This window comes from Notamacropus eugenii, chromosome 4 (assembly GCF_028372415.1).
Source record: "Notamacropus eugenii isolate mMacEug1 chromosome 4, mMacEug1.pri_v2, whole genome shotgun sequence".
NCBI classification, from domain to species: Eukaryota; Metazoa; Chordata; class Mammalia; order Diprotodontia; family Macropodidae; genus Notamacropus; species Notamacropus eugenii.
The window spans coordinates 445,060,274-445,083,235 of record NC_092875.1 but is presented as its reverse complement, the minus strand read 5'-3'; the positions used below and the strand labels follow the sequence as shown (position 1 = coordinate 445,083,235).

At 37.0% G+C, this 22,962-nt stretch overlaps 1 protein-coding gene across 4 annotated transcripts in view; it reads right to left on the bottom strand.

Moving 5' to 3' along the window:
* The window catches only part of KIAA0825 (KIAA0825 ortholog), a 544,517-nt gene that overhangs the window by 304,602 nt on the left and 216,953 nt on the right, over positions 1 to 22,962 (bottom strand). For all 4 annotated transcript variants that reach the window (XM_072606108.1, XM_072606106.1, XM_072606107.1 and 1 more), the window contains one exon: positions 3,812 to 3,960. In XM_072606108.1, the coding sequence (XP_072462209.1) occupies positions 3,812 to 3,960 (149 nt within the window). The remainder of the gene's footprint in view (positions 1 to 3,811; positions 3,961 to 22,962) is intronic.

The window sequence follows — 22,962 nt, the reverse complement described above, 5'->3', positions numbered from 1 at the left end:
AGGTCAGTTATTTTTCCAGTGAGATATTTCACACTGTCTTCTATTTTGTCATTCTTTTGGTTTTGTTTTATTTTGTCTTGATTTCTCATAAGGTTATTAGCTTCTATTTCTTCCATTCTAATTTTTTAAGAAATTATTTTTTTCAGTGAACTTTTGTACCTCCTTTTTTCCATCTGGCCAATCCTACTTTTTAAGGAGCTATTTTCTTCAGTGAATGTTTGTGCCTTTTCTTTGCATTTACTTTCGATGGCATTCGTCTCCTTGTTGGCTTTTTGTACATCTTTCACCATTTGGCCTAGTCTGTTTTTAAGGTGTTATTTTCATCAGTATTTTTTATGTCTCCTTTATCAAGCTGTTGATTCCTTTTTCATGATTTTCTTGCATCACTCATTTCTCCTCCCAATTTTTCCTCCACTTCTTTTACATCATTTTCAAAATCTTTTCTGGGCCTTTCCATAACATGAGACCAGTTCATATTTTTCTTGGAGGCTTTGGATGTAAGAATTTTGACTTTGTTATCATGTTCTGAGTGTGAGGTTTGATCTTCATTGTCACTATAATAACTTTGTATGGTCAGAATGTTTTTCTGTTGTTTGCTCATCTTTCCTGTCTCCTTCTTGACTTTTAATGCTTTGTTAAAGTAGGGCTCTGTTTCCAAGTTGGGGGGTGTACTCTCTCAAGTTTCAGGGGATTTTTTTCAGCTATTTTCAGAGATACTTCTAGGGACCTGTAAGTTTTCAGTTCTTCCAGGGTGGTATGATCCAAGGAGAGGTATATACTACTCTCCTGGCCTATGTCTGGCCTGTGAGCAACCACTCATTTCTGTCTCAGAACTGTGAGGAGGGTCCCCACTCCATTGTAGCCCACAAACTTTGGTGTGCCAGCTCCTCCTTATCACAGGACTACTACTGAGGACTGTGACCCAGATCTGAGTATGGCACAGTAACATAGTCCTGTCCCCAGTGCCAGCAAAGAGACCCCTATAATCTTCTGATCAGTATCTAAATGGTCTAAGTCTCTCATCCCTATAAATGAAGTTGCTGGTTCAACACTCACAAATACATGAGAGGAAGACAGTGAGTCTCTCAAGTCAATCTGATTTAGGAATGGACAAGGAAATTTTTGGTAGTCAGGAGAAAGTTGGACCTAATCACATGACTCCTATACTCCTCATCAGGGCTAGGCAGGTTATATGACACCTTCCCCACTACAGGTTCTAAACTATCCTATTTATGCCCTTATTGGCATATTTGCGGGCTAGTAAATAGCACTCCAATTCCATTTCACCTCTGAACACTGAGCAGTTTTTAAACAGGAATATTTACTTCACAAATAGAGTAAGAACAAGCATTTTCCCCAGTGGGTCGAGGGCATGCTTTCCCCTCTCCAATATCCATGGTTTCTGTAGGAATAGGCTCCAAACTGAGCTCAATTCCCATGTGCCATCAGCCCAACCAAAGTCATGTGTGGATGTAGCATGACTGGCACACACGCTGTGCTGGCTGCAAAATCCAGCCTGCATTTTGACTCCTATATGCCTGTGAACTCCTCCAGAGTCAAATGGAGATGAAAGAGACTTTTTGAATGCCTCTCAAGCAAATCAGAAGTTAATCTCTAGCATCTTCCACTTGCGTCAGCTGAGCAGGTTGCTGGGGTCTATACAGCCAGGCTATCCCTCAATTCCTCACAAGCCAAACTCTGTCTCCTGTATTCTCTGCCTGCTTTCTGGCTCAGAAAGTCCCTCTCTTTCTTTAAGACAGAGCCCAGCACAATCTTCTTCATGAAACCTTCCCTGACCCACCACCTCCAGCTGCAAGCGCCCTCCTTCCCAATCTACCTCACAGAGACTTCTTTTGTACATGTTTGTATTGATTCTCTTTCATATTTATGTTGCATATATTTTTATACTTGACTGCCCCCAGTAGAATGGAAGCTCATTGCAAGCAGGGATTGTTTCATTCTTGGTACTCGTACTCACGGCCCTTATCATGGTGTCTCACATATAGTTACTTCACTGATTGACGGGGCAGTCAAAACTGAAATAGGTGCCAATCCTGATAGGATAAGTAGCTGCTGTGCTCTGGAGACCCGGGATTGGGGAGCAGCTCCAGAACATATGCTACCCAGAATTCCCTTTTGAAGACGGCCTTGTAGTTTCTTGTTGGTTAATTTATCTGGTGGGTTAAGCAGCCTCAATCCACAGTCTCTGCCCCTTACAGTTGGTTGAAAGGAGCTACAACAAGGATACTCATATCTGAATTCTACGGCTCCTACTAATAGCTCAGATAAATCAGAACAAAGACCATTTTGGTACCAAAGCCTTCTAACGGTAATGTCATCTGTCATTATGAGCAGCAACAAAAGATGAGAGTTAGAACTGAAAGAATGTCCAGAACACAGGAGTGGCAGTCAGGAAACCTGGGTTCAAATCCCAGGTCTCTCCCTTGCTATCTGTGTGACCAGAGGCAAGTCATTCTCAGGGCTTTGGTTAAATTAGGTGAAATTTGGTTAAATCAGGGAAGAGGTTAAATTAGGTGACTTCTGAGGAGTTTTCCAGTTCTAAATTCTATGATCCTCTAGTCAGCGATCCAAGGTTTAAGTAATTTTCTAGCCATTGTCAATTTGGAATAGTCGATTTTTTTTTTCAAGATGTATTTTAGGCTCTTGGCATGGGCAGACATGCTAATTTACGAGGCTGTGTGGAAAGGTCCAAAGTGTAGCTCCGTAGACTTTCACACACTGAGGCTACTGATGGCGAGCTTTTCCTCATTTTGCAATACTACATTTTGGCAACAATTTTAATCTTGATCTGCGTTATACACAAGATGCCATTACAAGGGCAACAAGAAAAGAAAAGAAAGTTGTGGTCTGCACAAATATTGAAGGCAGCAACAGGCCACATGTTAGACAATTTGGAAATTGGCACAATTTTTTTTCCTTTGATGCCAAATATTAGAAACTTTGAAAGCTAATGTGACCTCAGGGACATAGTTACAAGAAAACACCTTAAATTTTTTTAAAGTCACTAATACCAGATGGTACATGGGTACCTCAAAAATCCTCCTTATATATTTATGGATGACTAATTTTTGTAATTGATATTTAAAATGATCTATTCCCCTTTGAAATCTGCACTTTGTACAAACAGTGACCACATGAATATATTTGTTTATCAAAAAAAATTTTTTTTAAGGGGGCCAGTGCAGAACTCTGGAGTCAATGACTCTGGGTCCAAAACCACATGTGATTCTTATTAACTGTGTGACCTTAGGCAGGTCACCTTGGACTCAGTTTTCTCATCAGTAAAAGGAGAGATTTGAACTAGTTGGCCTCTAAAATCCTCTCTACCTCTCGGTCTGTGAACTATAATCTGTTTTCTTGTTTATATAGCATGAACATCCAATCTATGTTCCTTAATTTTTAAATAGTGCTATGCTATTTTACTAAGCACTGACTGCACATGTCAAAGACTCACTTTCCAAAGAGCTTATAGTTGATGGAATGTAAATTATTACTATATGGCCTTCTGAGTGAGAAAAAATGTCTAAGAATTTTTGTAATTTGATCTTGGTGCCAAATTCAAGCTACTGCATTTCAGCTTATCTGAAAAATTTTTTCAAGCAAGGTTAATAAAAAGCTGTTCCCCCTCCTATTCAATATTTCTCCTACTGCTAACTGGATCACTGCTGATACATGTAATGGCTTGCCTTCCTCTATCAATATACAAATGGTAAAAAAAAAAAAATTAAAAATAGAGTTCCACTCAGGCAGCTTCTCTGTATTTCTCAAATGCTTTTTTGCCAGTACTTACCAACACTAAATTCACTCCTCAACAAGATTTTTAGTATCAGACAATCATCATGCAGGAGGGTTTCCAAAAGCAAGTTCCAATTACAACAGGGTTGGGATAAGAGCAGTTTCAATCGACCCTGGACTGCCATTTCTCCAGCTGATGGAATCCTTTCAAAATGCAAGATAAAGAAGGAATAATGTAGTTAATTTATCTATGAAATTAATAGCCTTCAAATGCAGCTGTAATACTAACTTCTTAAATGTCAATTCCTTCCAGATTGCTCTGAAAATGCTTTCATGCTTACTTACTTTCAGGTTTCTCAGAGAAGGAATTACATTTAATCTCAACTAGCTAAAAGCAAATTAACATTTGGTGGTCTGCCAAATTTATAACTGATACAAAATAACCTTACCGATAACGAACAATTTAAATTCTTGTTTTGTGAGGGAAAAACGTTTTGTGTGCATGAATATATTAAACTAATATATGATTGCTTCTTTCAACAGTCAGCATGTATTTATTTTGGTTTCTAATATTTCAGTGAATATCAACATTAATGAAAACACAAAAATAAAATAAACTTATTTTTGTCAAGTCAACAAGCATTTGTTAAGCAACCGCTGGGACAGGAACAATCCTAATTGTTCATTACATAGGATCATGACACTAACCACATATTCAGCACCGTAACCACTGCCAATGCTCACTACTCTGCCTTCCTGGATCAGCTTAATGATAAGTAAATGAACAGTCACCTGCTTGCATTGAGTTCAGATCTGGCTCTGCCATTTACTACCTGCATGGCCCTGGGCAAGGCCAGTCTCTTTGGACCTCCATTTTCTTATTTGTAAAATAAGGGATTAGAAGACTTGTAGGGTTAGTTCTAGATCGATTCCTATCATTAATAGGTTCAGAACCACAATCAAAGTGAATGGTTTTTTTTTTTGTCAGAACTTCTGATTTTTTTGGTACAGAATACATACATACATTCTGGATGAAGAAGCTCTGTAGTAATGCTGATCATCAACTGTTCTGCAATTTATAATCTTAGAAAATTGCCTGGAGATTTGCAAGGTTACATGACCCACCCAGGGTATCACATAGCCAGGTGGGGATCAGAGATGGGATTTGAACCTATGTGTAACAGTAAGCCCCCTGATATACACAGGGGCGCTGCTATCACAGGTTCTTAGATCTGCATTCATAAAAGGAAAGGCCACTTTTGAGGGGTTAACAATCACTTTAATCAAGCACATATATCACTCACCTACTTCAGGGGAGTCAGCACCCTGAACTTCAAAGAAAATACAGAGAAATTAAAAATCAACAGGCATGGCTTCCTCTGCCTGAATTCAACAGACAGTCCACCTTTCTGACCATAGCTACCAGAGAGGGAAGCACTGACATCTGGGTTTTCAAAGAGGGTGGGGCTCCTTAAAGCAGCATCTTCATCTGGTACTCAAACCTTTTTACAAAAACTAAGCCCCAAAGTAAAACCTCACCCTCAGAGTATACACTTTTTAGAGCCAGAGGTCCCTCTGACCCAGTGCCTCAATAGAAAAAACAAAAGGTACTTGGGATCCTCCTAAAAATAACTCCCCTAATCCATCTTCCCACAATGGGCAAGCCCATCAATGAGTGGGAAAGATCTTCTTTAATCACATTATTCAATCAGAGGCACTTTTAGTAAAACCAAAACAGCAAAAAATCCTAATCTGATTGCCATCACACTATGTCAGGCCTCTACCCAACGTAAGGTGTTGCTGCCTGTCACTGGTGACAACTAGTAACAGTAGTTATGTCCTACTACACTAACATTTTATAATTTGATAGAATGTTAAGCAGGAGGTAGGTGAGTAAAACTGGTTCAATTTAACTAGCAATATTAAGCATTTCTTATATGCAGGGCACTTGCATCATACATGTGGGCTGTGTGATCCTGATGAAATCTCTGAGCTCTCCAGGCAACTCTATAACATGGTAAGTTATGAAGGATGTACAGATCTGCACGGGCAGAGAAAATTCTCAGAGTTCACTATCTAACTGAAATCAAAGATCCAGACCAAAATCCAAATTATTCAACATAATTCACAATCGAGGTGTCATCCTTGATTCCCCCTCTTTAGTCCCTTCATAATCAATCTGTTGCCAAGGACTGTGGATTTTACCTTCACAACATTTCTCAAATATGTCTACTTCTCTCCTCTGACAGAGACGCCACCTTGGTACAGGCCCTTATCACTTCCTATACACTAGCCTGGTCATTGTTCTCTGTGTCACAAGCCTCTCCCACTCCAGTCCCTCTTCCAGTTGGTTGTCAAGTGATCTTCCTAAAGCACAAGTTGGATCATGCCATCCCACCCCCATTCCCTTACAGCCCAGCATTCTGACTCCCTATCATCTTCAGGATCAACTATAAAACCCTCCGTCCTTCAAAGCTATTCAGAACCTCCCTCTCACCCTTTCCAGTCTTCTTATACTGCCCCTCTCCAGCTTGTACTGGACCCCTAGATGTTCCTTGAACAAGACATTCCATCTCCGTATTCCAGACATCTTTACTAACCCTCCTTCATGCCTATAATGCTCTCCCTCTTTATCTCCATCCCCTGGCTTACCTGGCTTCCTTCAAGTACCATGTAAAATCCTACCTTCCACAGGAATGCTATGTTGATCCCCCTTTATTCTAGTGCCTGCCCTCAGCTTACTATTTCAAATTTATTCTGTATGTAGCTTGACTTTACATAAATATTTTCATTAGACTGTGAGCTCCGTGAAAGTAAGGACTATCTTTTACCTTTTTTTTTTTACATCCACAGAACTTAATACAGTACCTGGTACATGATAGGTGCTTAATAGATGTTTATTGACTGAATAGTATGGCCACTAAGCTAAAACTACAGAGCAATATATAGTACTTAATATGGAATCCATAAACTTAAAAAAATGGATGTTATTTCAATATAATTGGTTTCCTTTGTAACACATTTTACATATTTTATTTTACTCATTTTAAAACTTTTCTGATAGATTTTACCAGATGGCCAGAAGGGCCCATGATTCAAAAAAGGTCAAAACCTCCTGTGTAGAGGTTTTACTTACAAGGTACAAAGCAGAAAGGCAGTTCAGAATTGAGTTCACAATACAAAATCCAAAGAAGAGGTTAGTAGTAAACTTTGTAGCTTCAAATGTCTATATAAGAAACGTACAAAGCATAAGGCAACAAACAATGTTTTAGAGCTCTTAGGCAAATTTCACCTCAAAGTTATCACTGAAAGTTAAGTGAGATGAAACCTATGCCTGGAATATGGCACTGGATAGGTCTACCTTGCATTTTAAAAAAGACAGGAAAAAGAGAGAGACTATTGTATATTTAAAAAGGTTCAAACCAAGCGCCAAATTGGGAAAGCATGGTAGAAATCAATGAAGGAAGGAGAAGTGATTTTGTCATGCTTAGACAGAAAAAGGAAACAGACATTGAGTTCAGAAAACAGATCCTAAGCTTCACCCAGAGAAATGGTATTGTAGTGATGCAAGGCCTTTGTTTATCTGGATATCTACTACAGCTCTCTCTATCAAGCAGAGCTACTAATAATTTCTTTAACTTGCCTTACCAATCTTTCAAAAAGTAGAAAGAAGGGAAAAATTCTGTATCTGATTCTCACCAACAGGTAGAAACTGTTGGTTGGAGTGGAAATGATGGAAATGCTGGGGAAGTGATCACTTTCTGCTCTAGTCTGTGATAGCTGAGGAATGCCATGCATAGTCTGACAGGTACCTTAGAATTAGAAAGAGCAGATTTCAAAGGATTTGAGGGAAGGATAGGTAAGATTTCCTGGCCTAAAATGGTACAGAGGAATTCAGTCCAGGAGGGTTGAAATAATGGGTGTAATGAGCTCTGAAAAATTTAGAGTTATATAAATATCAATTATTTAAATGTCATCAAGACCCCAGCCTAGTTAGGGCCAGGAGACTAGGAAGGTTGAGGCACACTCAGCTTAATCAGCTGGAGGTGTTCTGAATAACTTTCTTCTGCTATGACTAAATAAATCTTCTTCTGTTAACTGTTGAATGACCTGTAAGGGGCTCATTTTGTTACATTGTCAAACTTAAACTACTGGTGGACCGTCCGGAGTCTGGCCCAGATTAACAGATTCTTACAGTAGAATGTAAGTAAGTACTGGAGAGTTCTGCTCACCTGGAAAGGCTTGGAATGTGGACTCAGTGACAGACTATATAGGGCATCCCAAAAGACTTCGTGCAGGGTTAAGCTTTAATAATTTTAATTATTTTGGGATGGCCTGTACTTTTTTTGGCCGGGACTAGCTTAACTAAATTCACAAACTCATTGTCAGATGAGTCTGCAAGATAATGAATCCTTCCACTACAACAACTCTCAAAAGATCATCTCCTATGGAGTGGAAGGGTTGCTGTCCCCTTTAGTGAAAGGAATATTTGCATCAATGAAATCACAAATCCTTGAAGTATTAAAATATTTCCTTTCGCAGACCCCCTATTAATACTCTATTTGTACAACTTTTATGCACTTATCATGTTCTATTCTATACTGTAATTATCTGTGTGTCAGTCATTTCCAGCCACTAGATTTTAAGCTTCTCAAGGACAATAAATGTTCTATTTTTGTGCCTCTCCTCTGCCTCCCCCACCCTTCACCCCCTTCTTCCCGTTGTGCCAGACAGTTTTCTGCACATAACAGCTACTTAATAAATGTTTGCTGGATTTGTTCATGATATGTTTGACTTGTACACTGACAATAGTTAAGTTTAGGGGGGAAAGTAACCTTACTTCCAAATCTATCATTTTAAATTTCTTTTTGAAATGAATTTGGTATATTTTGTGCTCTACTGTGCTTGTCCTAATCATATAAACCCACATCTAGCAAAGTTTTTCAGTTCCTTACATAGCATTATTTACTACTGTTTCATGAATGGATGACTGAATTAATGAATGCAGCTTGTACCAACTCAAGATATTCTGGGCTCCTGTGATAGTACCAAGTATTTAGGTCAGGACTGGGACAAGTCAAGGAAGTTCAAAACTGTCTAGGAGGTACTAACATGGGCTGAGGTCTTTAAGAACCTAAAGGTCTCCCAGTTTGGTCTAGGTTTTGTGTGACTCCACTAGTTTGGCTCTAAGCAGAATTGAACCAGAACCCTGAGGGTTGTGAACTTACAGACTATCCCAAACCCTAGGATGAAACATGGCGGGGAAGATAAGGAATAGAGAAAATCTTCAATGTTCAGAATAGTCCTGTCCCAAACCCTTGGAGATTGCTCTTGTGATCCTTGATACTGGTTCAGAGTATGAGTAATTAGACACTACAAACAAAAACCTAACTTGTGGCATTCAGGATAAGTCCTGGTTTAAACAACAGTAGCTTTCTATTCCCTCCATATACTGGCTTAAAGATAGAATGCATGTGTATGTATATGTGTGTGTGTATATATATATATACATATGTATACACACATATACACAATTATATGTGTACATGCATATACACATGTGTGTATATGTATATACATATAAATACATGTGCATATGTTTATATGCATAAAAAGATGTCTTACACATTCATAGGATGGCAAAGAATATTGTTCCCATAAGGACTCTCACTGGGGTCCACCGACCTCCTATTCTTTTCTCCATTTCCTTCTCTTCCAGCTTGGTCCCAGAACTTGCCCTGAACAGCTAGATAGTAGGAAGAGCTGACATCACTGGAGTTATCTCTCCCTCTTCCAAGACATCAAGGCAGAAAGAACGGTACCACTGGGGTGGGGAAGCCCACCCCCTTGCTTGGGTTACTTGACAGGATCTGAATAAAATGGAAGTCAATGACTCTACTTTCTTTAGTGAGATAGAGGGTCACCAGGCCTCATCATCATCTCTACCTTTATATTCTATACTCCCCTAGCATTCCCATCTTAATGACTTAAGTAACCTAAGGACCTTTGGACCTTTCCATCTACCCCACTTCTAGACTCAGGATTTCCAGGTTTTTCTCATTGCCTTTCCATCTACCCTGTAGCTGAGCTTTCCTTTATATGTTGTCTTCTCCAGGAAAAAGGGTGAGTTTCTTGAAAACAGGGACTGTGTAGCATCTTCTCTTTGTATGACCACAACTTAGCATGAGTAAACATTTAATACATGCTTTTAAAAATTCATTCATTTCAACTTTCCTCTTTTCCATCCTTGCCATACTGTCTATAACATCATCTGTCAACATGAAAACCAGCAACAGAATATTAAGGATATGTGATTTGTGTACTTGTGGAAAGACAACTGAGTTGGAGTTAAGAGAGGTCTGGATTAAAATTCTAACTCCAACAATTATTAGTTGTGTGACTAAGCAAGTGGCACTTAAAGTCTCAGTTTACCCCTCTGTAAAATGGGGATAATAATACACACACTACCTAATGTAAAGGGTTGTGGTAAGGAAAATACATTGTAAACTTTAACACACCAAATAAATGTCATTACAGTGATGAGTAGGAATCATAATACGCACAGAACAAGTAGCAATAAATATTTTCTGTTGGACTGATCAAGTGGGATATTACGGTCAATGAATGAGATGTAAGAAGTCTGGTTATAAACCAAGGCTAAGTCAATAAAATATATACTACATATTTTTCTCTTTCCCTTGTTCACTAAGTAAGCATTTTTGGTTAGCCACACAGACACAAAATGATAAAGATAATTATAATTTAATTTTTCCTAGTATTGTATTTAAAAACCTGGTTAGGAAAAAAAGAGCTTATCACTGACCAGATGGGAAATCATTTGTTGTAATGTATACCAGCTTTTGGCTCTATGAGGCTAGCACGAATTTAAAAAGTACAGTGGCATGACTCATTCAGAGGAAAAGTAATATATTACAAACATTCCTCAATAATTAAGCTAACAGCAATAAATGCATTGAGGAGTTTGTGTTGGACATATGGAGAAGCATATGTTCTCTCTCATCCTTCTAGCTGATGTAGCTGAGAACTTGAGATTATCTCTATGAAAAGAGATAAAAGGTGAACTATAATAAGCCTTGTATAAATGTACATGTTGAATTCCAGAATCAGAGAAAGAAGAGGATAAAATTTTATAAAAACAGCAAAATGCCTTTATAATGTTAAAATTAGGAGAAAGAATGAATTCTTCATAGGTTAAATGATATTAGACTTATTGTAGGCTCTGTAATGTTTAAGATCCTAGGGGTATATTCTGACCTGTAGAATCTCCAAATAATTTGTATAGTAATAAACATATATGACAAGGAGATTTAGCTGTAGCTATATTTCTTAATAAAGACACTAAATACATTTTTTGAAGTTACTACAAAATTTTAGAAGGATTTTCCTAAATCATCAGATTTATATTCTGTAGAGGACATTTCCTTTCCACATTTAAGAATTTCAAATTTTCTAAATGATTTTTATGGAATTTTTCTTCTTTGAAATGATTATACATTCTCCCTATAGAGTACAAATACTTCATATATATTTTCTGAATGCCTATCCATCTTAATGAACTAACCAGATGTCTCACTGATGAGTCTATCAAAGAACCAATTACCTTTCATGTTCTAGTGATTATCAACCAATCCTTTTTATGGCTATCACAAACATCTCTCTTAAGCATGGCTGGTGCTACCTGTTGTGATTTCTAATGCGACAACTCAAAACTACTGACCTATCTCAGCAATCAATCAATAAGTATTTATTAAGTTGGCACTATGTGCCAGACACTGTGCTAGTGATAGTGATAAAAAGCTCAAAGTGAAACAGTCCCAGTTGTCAAGAAACTTATATTCTAGCAGGAAATACTCTCAAATGGATCTGTGATTTTATTAATTCAAGAGTTCCCTAAGATGATGAAGATGTAAATTCATACATAAGAGAAACTGGAATATATTCCTTGTAATTTTCACCCATTGCGTCTAATCCTACCATTGGGACCAAGATTAAAAGAAAGTTTAGTTTTGGACATGTTGAGTTTAAGACCAATAATGTCAAAGGCTTCAGAAAAGGCTGAATATGAGAACTGAGAAAAATTGGACAATCAAGAGATGACTGATAACTCTGAGAAGAGCTATTCCAGTCGAATAATGAGATCAGAAGCCATATCACCAAAGAGTTGACAAGACAATGAGGATACAGGAAGTGGGGGCATCTACTGAAGCCTTCTCAAGGAGTTTAAGCAAAAAAGGGTAGAGAAGTATAGGGTGATAACTAGAAAGAATGGACGAATCAAGTGAGGGTTTTGAGGAAGGGAGAGAAGTAAGTACACTTGTAAGGAGTATGGAAGCAACCAGTAGACAGGGAGAAAATGAATATGAAAATAAATAATGAAAGTGGAAGTGAGATAGAGGAGATAAAACAGGGAACAATGCTGGAAGAGACAGGATGGAATAGGATCACATGCATATAGAAGGGTTTGCCTTGGCTAGGAAAATGACCACCTTGTCATGCTATACAAGGGTGAAGAAACTAACAGTGGCAGACAGCATCTGACTGACATGAGATGAGGAGGAAGGGAAAAGAAGGAGCTCTCTGTGAATGACCTCATTTTTTTCATTGAAAGCAGAGAGGGTGGTGGGAGGGGAGCCATGGGAGGTCTGAGAAGGATGAAAAGGTTGAGAAAGCCCCTGTGATCTTTGGAATAGTGAGTCAAATAGGGAAATGTAAAAGAATTGCCTTGCTGTGAGGCTCCAGTTGAGATTACATAACATACATTTGCAGGGGACTTAGAAGTTTTATGATTTCATCCAGCTTTGTTCAGCATGATGTGAATCAGAGTGGAGGCAGGGGATGATGAGAGTAAACCCATGGCTGAGTCTTAGCAGAGCAAGTTTCTTGATAGTGTAAGGAGATGAATAATCACAATTAAGGGGCATGACAAGAATGATGACCCATCAAAGGAGCTGAAGAAGAAGCAAGAAAAATAAGGAGGCAGACCACCAGAGTAGGACCAGAACTCAGAAGAGAGTTATCAAGGAAGAGAAGGTAGTCAACAATGTCAAATGCAGTAGATCCATCAGGTAGTTAGTAAAAAACAAATTACCAAGCACTTACCAGCTGGCTGGTGTACTAAGTGCTGGGGATACAAATTCAAGCAAAACAGGACAGTCTTTGCCCTCAGGGAGATTGCATTTTGAGGGAATACAATGGAGCTGAAAAGGGTGAGGTGAGGAAGAACATACAGTACAGGGGCACAGTGCCTGTTCTGGGTCCTTCCCCAAAATGGAGGTTCTGGAAATAACTCACCAATGGGAGAAGAGGCTAACGGGAGTGGAGAAGGATGAAGACCAAAAAAGTCCATTAGAATTATCAGTTAAGAGGTCATTGGTAGCTTTGGAGAGAATGTTTTCAATTGAATGATGAGGTCTACAGAATGGATTACCAAGGGTTGGGGAGTGAATGAGAGAGGAAGTGGAAGCAGTGAGTATATGCTACTTTTTCAAAAAGTTTGAATGACAAGGGAGGAGAGATGCAGGCTGAAGGGATGGTAGGTCACATGGAAGTTTTTTTTTAAGGATGGAAGGAGGGGCTTAGCCATGTCTGAAAATAGCAAAGAAGGAACCAGTTGATAGGGAAACACAGAAGATTCAAGGGAGAGGAAGACTGACCGAGGATTGGAGAAGAGAACAGAGGGGATGGGATGGACACATGTAAGTAACCTTAGCAAGGATAAAGGTCACCTCTTTATCTAATACTGAGGTAAAGAAGGAAAGAATATAAGTTTGGAAATAAAGAGAATGGGAGAAGAGGTAGTTCACATCAAATGGTCTCAATTTTTTCAGGAAATAGGTAAGGTTCTCATTGGGGTGGTTGTGGTACGAAAAAATAGATAAAGGGCATATAGCATATATAGGTATTTAACATATCAATATATACCCTTTGGGAATATAAGATGTATATATATCATCTCCCTAATCTACTGATATCATAACCCTATCAAAAAAGGTAAAGACATGAGCACGAGGTCATGACCTGTTCTTGACAAAGCCATCCTGAATCTTAATGACAGGTACTTCTTTTCTAAGTGCTCACAATCCATCAATTTAATAATACATTCTAGAATTCTGCCAGAAATTGAAATTCACTGGTCTACAGATTTCAGGCTCTATCACATTCCCTTCTGGGAAAATGTGAAGGACATTTGCTTTTCTACAGTTTTGTGACCTCTTTCTTATTCTCCACGACTTCTCATAGATAACTGATAGTAGTTTAGCAAACATGTCCATGAGTGCTTTTTTCTTCAATATTTTTAGTTATTTTACTCTTATTCTGAACCTGACAAACAAGAATATTTTCATGTACAAAGAACATAAAAATAATATTATATATAATTTAGGTTTAAATACCTATGATATGTCATTATAGATGATAATTTCTATTACATATGATATGGATTTAAAATATATAATACATATTAGCTTCTTTGCGTCTGTGCCTCCTGAATTTTCTTTTGTTCTCTTGCACATTGAAAAAAAACTGTTTCATTTTCTTTCTCATTCATTTTCTTGCTTTTTTCATATTTGTTTTATCATCATTACCAGCCTGTCTGACCTCTCAACTTTTCCTTCTCTTCCCCACCCACTCAGGAAAAGAAATTCCTCCCTTGTAACACATACGTACAGTAAAGCAAAACAAATTCACACATTACCCGTGGCTGAAAACGTATGTCTCATTCTATGCCACTCTAATTCATCACCTATCTGTCAAGAGGTGAGAGGCATGCTTTACCATTGATCTTCTGGACTCATGATCAGCGTTTTTAATTAAGTCTTTCAAAGTTTTTTTTAAATGCAAACTCTTTAAGTACAAACTCTTCCCTTAGTTCTTTCCACTTTTCTCTGTATCATTTCACCAAGTTTTTCAAAGCTTCTTTGAATGTCTTTTTGATACTTTCTTATGTTCAGTAACATTGCGCTGCATTCTCCTACCATAATCTGCCCAATTGATGGGCACTCCTTAGCTTCAAGGTCTTTACTACAAGAAAAAGTGCTACTATAAATGTTTTTGTACATATGAGTCCTGATATTTTGGGAGTATTTGTCTACTAGAGTTATACGACTGAATCATAGAGTATCCACAGTTGACTGACATTTTTTCAGGTTTAGTTTGAAATTGTCTTCCAGAATGGCTAGTTATGCCATTCTATCAACATCCATTAATGTGACTATCTTCCTACATTCCTTACAACAAGCTATTTTCCTCTTTAATAATCATTTTTGTCAATCTGATGGGTATGAGATGGAACCTTAGAGTGATGTCATTTTTCATTTCTCTTGTTATTAGTGACTTGGAGCATTTTTTTTAACACAGTTGTTGATTGTTTTCCTTCTTTTGTGAATTGTCTATTCATATTTTTTGATCATTTATCTAATGTGGATGACTAATACATACTTGATTTAGTACCCTGTATATCTTAGTCAATATTTATCAGAGAAGCCTGCCACAAATAATTTTTCCAAGTTAATTTCCTATATTTTAAGCGTATATTTTTTTGTGTGCTAAAGCTTTTCAATTTTATTTAGTTGAAATTGTCCATTTTATCACATATGATACCGTTTGTCCCTTGTTAGGTCAAGAACTTTTCCTTTATGCATAGTCCTGATTAGTGCAAACAATGAATCTTGTGAAGTGGTAATATTATTCAATTCCCACTATTTGAAATTGTAATTATATGGAAAATATGGCAATTGATTCCAGTCCAATAGAAATATGAAGTATAATAAGACTACATAATGGGATTCATTATTCACACTAATCAGGACCTTACTTTTTCCCTTCCTAGGACCTTACTGTATCTCCTCTCTTCTTCCTCTGAGTAGGGCATGATGTGATCTTTTATATCTAGGTAATAGATCTATTCGCAGCTTACTATGGTAGCATAAGATATGAGACTAAACTTGATTTCGGCCAGATTGATTTCCTTTATTTCTCAGTAGTTTTTCGTGAATATTGAATCATTTGAATTTATTGGGTTTTATTTTAGTTTACTGAACATTTAACAACCATGTTAATTTGTTTTTGGATCTAATATGTTCCACCGATTAGCTTTACTACTTTTTAATCAGTACCAAAAACTTTGATGATTACTGCTTTATAGTATAGTTTGAGTGCTCACACTAACAGGTTCTCTTCCTTCTGACTTTTTTCATTATTTCCCATGAGATTCTGATCTTTGATCCTATAGCAGAATCATTTACTGTTTTCTCTAGCTTTATAGAGTAAGCCTTAATACTTTGATTTGTATGGTACCGAATAAGTAAATTAATATAGGTAATATTGTCATTTTTAGTACATTGGCACAGCCTAACCATGAACAGATAATAGATCTCCAATTATTTAAGATGATTTATTTTTGCCAAAAATTTATGGAAAATTGGCAATAGTTGTTCTTTGAATGCTTGATAGAATTCACTTATAAATCCATCTGTTACCAAATTGATTTTTCCTTAAAAGTTTTTTAATGACTTGCTCAATTTCTTTTTCTGAGATTGGGTTATTATCTATTTCCTGTTGTGCTTATTGAGGAATTTTTGAGTTTTGTAAAAATTCATTCATTTAAATTATCAATTTTTGTAGGCATACAAATAAGTAAAAATTTTTTTTATTAAATTTTTATTTTTATTAAACTTCCCCATCTCTTCCCAGACAACCCCCTTTATAATAGAAAATTTAAAAAGAAAAAGAGAAAGCAGAGAAAAAAAGTTCAGCAAAAAACTGATTAAGACATAAAATAATCTGCCATTACACATAATGCTCCACACCTGTGGATTCCCCTTTCCCTCACCTCTGCAAAGTGGTGGGAGGAGGTATTTTCTTTTATCTCTCATTTCGGGTCATGACTGTTCTTTGTAATTTGGAAACATTAATTTTAGATTGCTTTGTAGTTGTTTTTTTCCATTCACACTGTTGCAGTCATTGTCGACATTGCTTGGAAAGATCTCCATAAACTGATGCAAAGTATAAAGTAATATCCCATTACATTCATGTGCCATAATGTGTCTAACCATTCCTCAATCAACGGTCAAGTACAATGTTTTTAGTTTTTTACTGTTACAAAAAGTCCTGCTATAAACATTTACGGGGGCGGGGGGTGTGGTGTGGGCAGAGAAGGTTGTTATACATAGCCTTTTTGTCAACAACCAGTAATTCCACTGTCTAACAAGGAAACCTGTGAGACCAAAAATGTAGACATTTTAGTCACTTTATTTGCAGAATTCCAAATTGTGTTCTGGAATGGCTGCACTATTTATTGGTCCTGTCTTTCCATGCCTCTTCCTATATTAACTATTCTGATCTTTTGGCAATCTTTGCAAATTTGCTGGATACGAGGTAAAACATCAGAGTTGTTTTTCATTTCTTTAATATGGTTTTATTGGATTCTTTTCTCCTCTTTTGAGAACTATCTGTTCGTATCCTTTTACCACTTCTCCACTGAAGAATGGCTTTTGGTGTTTTATATTTCTGTAAGTTTTCTATATATCTTGGATACTAAATCCTTGCAAGGCAAATCTGATACAAAGATTTTTCCCAGCCAATTACATCTTTCCTTATCTTGGATGAATTCATTTTATAAATGTAAGAGAGGAAAAACTTTTCTAATAATTTTATTTGTTTTCTCTTCATTTTTTGAGAATTTTTTATATTGGTGATTTGATTTCACTCTTTTTTTGTAACCAAAATAGGAAATCGCTTATTTTATTGATTTTAAAACACTTCATTTTTATTTAGTAATTCTATTTTTTAAATTTTGTCAATCTTTTCTCTGATTTTCAGAATTTTTATTTTTGCATGTAGCTGTGAGTTTTGGATGGGACATTTTTAGTTGTTTTTAGTGGTGATATGGCCAGTCATTGTCCTATTCTTTGTCTTTTAGTAAGGAAAATGATTCCCAAATAAATGTTCCCAAATGCATGATTTTGACTGCATTTCCAAAGTTTTTGTTATGTTGTCTCACTGTCATTATTTAATTTCATAAAATTATCTATTTTTTCTATGATTTGTTCTTTGACCTACCAATTCTTTAGGACTAAATTAGTTCCCATGTTAAGTCTGAATTCTCTCTTCAAGTATCTTTTATTAATTATAATTTTATTGTGTTGTAGTCAGCAAAGTACGTTCAAAATTTCTGCTTGGCTGAATTTATTGATGAGGTTTTTATGCTACAGCGTAGTCATCTTTTGTGTATAAACTACGTTCAGATGAAAGAGATGTCTATTCCTTTCTATTCTCACTCAGTAATTCCTACAGTCATTATATTTAACTTTTCTAAAATTCTATTCAGGTCTTTAACTTCTTTGTCACTTATTTTTTGTTAGACATTTTTCAGTCTGAAAGGGGCATGTTGAGGTTCCCCGTTTTACTGTTTTCCAATCTTTGATATTTAATTGTCTTTTCCTTATTAATAATACTAATGCTAATAGCTAGCATATGCATATAGCTTTTTAAGTTTTACAAAGCACTTTACAAATATTATCTCACTTTATCCTCATTTACCTTGGGAGGTAGGTGCTATTACTATCCTCATTTCACAAATATGGAAACTGAAGTAAACAGAAGTTAAGTGACTTGCTTGGGGTTATACAGCTAACAAGTCTTCAAGGCCAGATTCAAACTTGGGTCTTCCGGATTCCAGGTCCAGTACCCTACCCACTGTACAACCTAGCTGCCTTTATGTATTTAGATGCTATGTCATTCCAGTATTGATATCTCATTGTTTATGCACATTTAAGTATAATATAATTTACCTATTTATCTCTTTTAACTATGGCAATTTTTATAGCTGTCTTCTCTGAGATTGTGACTGCTACTAGACTTTTTGAGTTCATCCGAAGCATAATAACCTTTGATCTAGCCCCTCATTTTAACGATAAATTTTTTAAGTTCCTAAGTGTTTCTTGTAACCAATGAATTCTTAGATTTGCTTTTCAATCCATTTTACTATCCTCCTCCCTTTTATGAGTGAATTCATCACACTCACATTCAGAACTATAATCATTCATTGTGTATTTCCCTCCATCATATCTTCTTAACTTATTTTTCTTTTTGCCCCATCCCTCCCCCTTCCCCTCCACTCCCTCTTTACAAAGAAGAAGGTGGTGAAAGAGAAGGAATGTGATCAATACTAGCATTCTACAATAGAAGCAGTGTGCTTTTTCTACTCCACTGCCCCTCCTCCACTCACCTTTTCACTTCAAATACACCCCAAATGACTGGTTCTCTTTCTTTCCTTTTAATTACCCTTCACAATGAACCCTCTGAAAATGAAGCTGGTTTTCCTTGTGACTCCTCGTTCCCCAACTTTACTCTCTCTCTCCCCTTTTCCTATACCTACCTATCTTTTCTTGTTAGATTAATATGATGTATTTCTGTTTCAAACTCTTGGTGTGTGTGTGTGTGTGTGTGTGTGTGTGTGTGTGTGTGTGTGTGTGTGTGTGTGTGTGTGTGTGTGTGTGTGTGTGTGTGTGTGTGTGTGTGTGTGTGTGTGTGTGTGTGTGTGTGTGTGTGTGTGTGTGTTTCAGACAAGAATAAAATTCTTCCTACCTCGTCATCCATATTTTACACTCTTCTTAGTGGACCCCAATTATGAGAAATTGTAAGTTCCAACCCTTTCCTCCCTAATGTTTCTTCCCTCATGTATCCCTTAATTTCCTCCTTGAGGTGGCTAGGTGGTGCAGTGGTTAGAGTGCAGGACCTGGAGTAAGACTCATCTTCCTGAGTTCAGATCTAGCCTCAGACACTTACTAGCTGTGTGATCCTAAGCAAGTCATATAATTGTGTTTTATCTCAACTTCCTCATCTGTGGGCAAACCACTCCAGTATCTTTGCCAAGAAAATTCCAAATGGGGTCACAAAGAGTCAAATATGAGAAAAATGAACATTTCCTCCTTCATTTTTCCTCTCTTAAGACCATCAAAAGAGGACACAACCACCCAAGTCCAGTATTTGTCTAATTTAACTGCCTCCGTGACGTGCAGGTATCAGAACTCTGAGGAGGCACTAGTCATCTCTTCTCTGTCTGTTAGGCTACATTATCTCGTCATCATTTTTCAGTCTCTTCCAATAGCTCAAAGGAACTGAACCCTTCATGGGCTTTGCTTGTTCCCAGTGTTTGCATTGTAAAGTTTCTGCCTGAGACTGACCTTCATTAGGAATGTTGGAAAGCCCTTCCCTCTATTAAAGGCCCATTTTTCATCGACTCTTTGTCCCTTTAACCTTTTTTATATGTTTTGTTCCTTTTAAATAGATAACCATATTTCAATCACAAGGCTCATCTTCCTTACTCTCAATGAGACCTGCTTCCTTGCATTTGGATCACTTTGTTATTACTGATCATTTGTGAATTTGTATATAACACTAAGGCCATGTACTTTACTGTTGGCCCTGCTTGAATAATGCTTTCTGTGTATTACTGGTCCTTTATACTACTATTTTTCTTATCTTAGACATAGTACTGTCTAAGATAAACACATGTATATGCATATACATGCATGCACACAATACACATGCTATATGCATGCATACATACATATGTATGTACATACATACATGGAAAGGCAGCTTTCTCCTTCCCCTGCATTTTCAGTTTCAAATACTTCCGATGAAATTTGTAAGACTCCAAGCAAATATATTTTCATTATCTTGTCATCTTAAATTTAATTTCTTCCACCCTCCAAACACCTGGTGGAAGGTAGGAGTAATTTTTTGCTCTTCAGATCCTTTTTTCTATTCTTGGAAAAAATATTTAATTCTCCCTGAAAACTTGGAGAACAGAAGAATTCCTCCAGCCCTTTCATTTTCTCCTAAAGGAGAAAGACCAGCTTGTACTTTATGCATAGAGGGTTATTTTGCATTGGCAGAAACACAAACACTGTGTATTCTCTGCAGGTCACTGTAAAGTTCCCCTTGCCTTCCATATTTGCTGCAAGGAAGACCCTCAGGCCTCTGTCATTCTTATTAGTAGATCTTGCTCCTAACTCTGTGGTGAATTGATTTGGCAACATGCCTACTTGCCACATGTGTTAGTTAGTTGTGCTGTAGGCAGTTCTGAATAAAGCTTAATTTATTTATTTTAGGCTTCCTACCTTTTCTGATGATAGGATTCTAACTTGCTCAGCTGTCTTTGATTGGTAATTAGCAGATTCCTACCAAACTGTAATGCCAACAGAAGCTTGCCTTTAGCTAACTCCTATGCAAGTCTCAAGCAGAAATATAATTACCAGCAAGGCTTTATGAATGAAAATGAATGAATGACTATGCATTATTAAGTGCTTACTTTGTGCCAGGCACTGTGCTAAATAAAACTATTTACCTATGTCTCCTCTCCTCTTCCTCATATTATTCTTGGCTATCAGAACAATATCTATAAAAGAAATGCAAAGTAAAGGAAAAATAAAAGAACTAAGATCATTTAACCTAGGGAAGAGAAGGTATGATATGTGTCTTAATAATATATATTTTTTTAAATATATGAATCTTAGGATCTTATTAATAGTCACAGGTATGAAGTCAAGGATGCTTATGGCCCAGTCATCACTCTGGAGTTCTTTGGTGTACAGTGTGCCTAGCCATCCAAAAGCTTACAAAGCAGCCAGATGTGCAAGACTTTTCCAGGGATATATACACACCATAGACACATGAGAAAAGCAACCCTGGGAATGACTCCCCAGATGGCTCTGTCACAAGAAGGTTATCACCAATGAGTCTTGCCTTCTCTTCTGCCAACATAATCAGTTTTACAAGCACAGCACAGGAGCCAGTTTGGGAACCCCTGCCCAGAAATCTGGGCCACCTCTGCTTTTATATCATGTTTATGAATGGCTGTATGGAGGGGCGGAGGCTGATGCTTTTATTAAGTCTGCTGACTACAGCTAATGCCTTCCTGCTCCCACAGGCCAACTGCCCTGCCTCTTTGATTGCAGCGACAATGAAGAGCCCACATCTATACATCTATAGATTATTACGACACAAATTGATCTTGAGTAGGAATGACATGCTATTATACTTTGTTGAAAAAGTGTCTGATACATTCTTTAAAATGTAGATAGGGTTGCTTCAAAAGAAAAGTTACCCTCTTTATAGATAGAAATTGCTCTTAAAGAAAGGGCTGGTCTAGAGAATTAAGATGCTTCAATTGCTACCTTTTATGATAAATACATATCATATTCATGTCATAAAAACGTTATAGTGTGAACAGCAGAATGTAATGTGACTTAGAAGATCCAAAATGAGCTCAGTGAAGAAAGGCAGGCAAACACATAATTCCACTGACAGAAAAAATTGTGGGAATCTGAGGTGCTCTTGAATTTAGTTTACACCAGGAATAAGGTCTTAATTAGAAGCAGAGGAAAAAGTCCTACTCAGCAACACCTATATCAGGCAAAAGATTTTAGAGCAATGTCTGAGGAGGAGAGTTAAAGTAAATAAGTTAGTTTAATGATACCTAAACCTCACTCAGGACATTCAAGTTCTCAGCATAAGTGTAACTGGTATTGGAAGATGTTTACTTAAAGTGAATCTAAGTAAGCCAGGGACCAATATTTCATAGTAAAGAATGAAAAACAAAGGTTTGGCTGGGGCTGAATATAAAAAAAAAGTCTTCTTTTTGACAAAATTTAGGTTATAAATCACAAGCATATGATAATTTTTAGAATGAACAAATAATAAACCAGCTCGATTTTTTGGCCTAATTTTTCCAAATAAAATTATATAGTAATCATCATAATAAGATAGTGATAATAAAAACATGCAACCTCTTTCACTTTATATTTGACTTCTGCTGCATAATCACAGGGTCATTGTTGCAAAAATACTCTATAACCTCAGCAATTTCCTCAAGGACTTCTCTTATTCTTTTGATATTTAAACAATTTTCTTTTGAAGTACCTAGCAACAATCATAGATAATCAGAGATGGAACAAACAACAAAGACGTTCACTGATGGGCCAGAATGGTCAGACAGATTCTAGTAAATATGGGAGGGATATTTGAGAGGGAACTAATTTTACAAGTGGTCAGCTCATCAGGAAATAATTTTGAGTTTCACTTCCCTTCACCCTTACAATCTTGTAGGGATGTAGCAAGGCATTTGGATAGAGAGCCAGCCTTGGGGTCAGGAAGACAGATTTCCAGTTCTGCCTTTGA